The 2,230-nt window shown below is 46.8% G+C and overlaps 1 protein-coding gene across 1 annotated transcript in view; it reads left to right on the forward strand.

Annotated features, from left to right (window-relative positions):
- LOC103072734 (nuclear RNA export factor 2-like) overlaps positions 1-2,230 on the forward strand; it is an 11,991-nt gene continuing 9,761 nt past the window's right edge. The window contains 4 exon segments of the mRNA XM_082930905.1: positions 1-98; positions 1,351-1,622; positions 1,768-1,856; positions 1,976-2,083. Of these exon segments, the coding sequence (XP_082787031.1) occupies positions 1-98; positions 1,351-1,622; positions 1,768-1,856; positions 1,976-2,083 (567 nt within the window).

The following is a 2,230-nucleotide window of genomic DNA, read 5'->3' on the forward strand; positions in this document are numbered from 1 at the left end:
ATGTCCCAACCTGATAAGGGCATTTATGACAAACCCACAGCCAACATCATAGTGAATGGCGAAAAGCTGAAAGACTTTCCACTAAATTCAGGAACAAGGTAAGGATGCCCACTCTCACCACTTATATTTAACATCGTATTGGAAGTCCTAACCACAGCAATCAGATGAAAAAAGAAATAAAAGGTACCCACACTGGAAGGGACAAGGTAAAACCGTTACTCTTTGTGGATGACATGATACTTTGTATAGAAAGTTCTAAAGACTCCACCCAAAAACTATTAGAACTAATTAATGAATTAAGCAAACTTTCAGGATCCAAGATTAACATACAGAAATCTGTTGCATTTCTATACACTAATAGTGAAATATCACCAACAGAAAATTTTTTTAACTCCATTTAAAATAACATTGAAAAAAGTAAAACACCTAGGAGTAAACCTAAGCAGGGAGGTGAAAGCCCTTTCTGAAAACTATGAAACACTGATGCAGGAAACTGTAGGTGAATTAAGAAATGGAAAGATATTCCATGCTGTTGGATTGGAAGCATTAATATTGTTAAAATGTCCATACTTCCCAAAGTAATATACAGATTTAATGCAATCACTATCATATACCCATGCCATTTTTCACAGAACTAGAAGCAAGAATGCAAAAATTCATATGGAACCACAAAAAACCTCAAACTGCCAAAGCAATCTTGAGAAAAAAGAGGGTCAAGCCTCTGGAGACCTTGTCTGAGGGGCAAGCTGTGCCTGCACTGGGTAGGATCTCCTGGAAATTTATAAAAGAAAGATCATCACTGACACCTTGATTATGTGGAAGAGAGTTTGACTGGAGAGAAAGAGCATTTAGGAAATCCATATTACGCACACCCATAAGAAATCATGTCACTGGTCCCTTCTTTAGAAGCCCTTTCAAGCTCAGTAGAAGGCCAGAAAAGAACAGGAACATTCAATTCAGTTGCACTTTGTGAAAAATGAGGCTCGATTCTTTGTCCAGGAAGCTAGCACTGCCTGTGCATTGTTGGATGTCAGCTACAAGATATGTGACAAGGAGAGCCGAAAGGTGTGTGTCGAGGGCGTTACGTGTACCTCATCCTGAGGAAGGAGTAGAGGCCAGCCGTGAAAAATGAGGCTCGATTCTTTGTCCAGGAAGCTAGCACTGCCTGTGCATTGTTGGATGTCAGCTACAAGATATGTGACAAGGAGAGCCGAAAGGTGTGTGTCGAGGGCGTTACGTGTACCTCATCCTGAGGAAGGAGTAGAGGCCAGGGGCTGGTTGTCTTCTTTGGAACTAGAGTTCCTGGTGCTTACCCCACCCCTTCTTGCTGTACATACCTGTCTTTGTCAGCCCCTCCGCTGTTCCCTACTCTGTGCGGTATAAGTTGAAGCCAGAAGAAATGGAGCAGCTAAAGGTAATGCAGATGCAAGGCATGTTGTGTGCCAACGCTCAGACCCACCTCTCCTTCCTCCAGACCCCCGTCCCCCTCGCCCCCGATTTCCCTGCCACCACCACAGCCTCAGAGCAGCTCTCTCCATCTCTCACTCTGCAGCTGACCTTGATCAAACGATTTGATGTCTCCAAGCTAGCTCTTGACCTGCAGAGGCTCTACGTTGACCCAGGTACGGCTGACAGCAGTATTCTAGGGCGTGCGAGGGCAGAGGGGTCTTCCTGGAGGGAGGCTTAGGGATGGTAACGTGGGGAGGGGCTGGTGCTGGCCGCACACCCCACTCAGCCATCTGATTCCCTCCCCTCTCCTTCCTGAAGACTTGGTGGGCTATGATATTGATATAATTCTGAATCGAAGAAGCTGCATGGCTGCCACCCTGCAGGTCATCGAAAAGAATTTCCCTGAGGTGAGGCTGTAGGCCCAGTGCTGGTATTAGGGTAGGGGGTGGAAGAGATGGGGAGGAGGGCAGATTTGTCTCCAAGGTCCTAGATAGTAACCTTCACTCTGCCTCTTCTTGCCCCAAAGCTGTTGTCCTTGAACTTGAGCAGCAACAAACTGTACCAGCTGGATGGCCTGTCTGACATTATACAGATGGCCCCCACGGTCAAGATCCTGAACCTCTCCAAAAATGAGGTGAGAAGAGGGAGCCAGGTCAAAGTTGGGTTGAGAGTAGTGGGGGGGCATGTTAGTGGCCATCAGAGTGATGACAGGAGGCAGGTGAAGGTACCTGTGTGGGAGGGAGGGGTCTGGGGGTGCAGGGATCCGGATGTCCCTCTTTCC

Source organism: Lipotes vexillifer, unplaced genomic scaffold (assembly GCF_000442215.2).
Source record: "Lipotes vexillifer unplaced genomic scaffold, Lipotes_vexillifer_v1.1 scaffold609, whole genome shotgun sequence".
Classification (NCBI taxonomy): domain Eukaryota; kingdom Metazoa; phylum Chordata; class Mammalia; order Artiodactyla; family Lipotidae; genus Lipotes; species Lipotes vexillifer.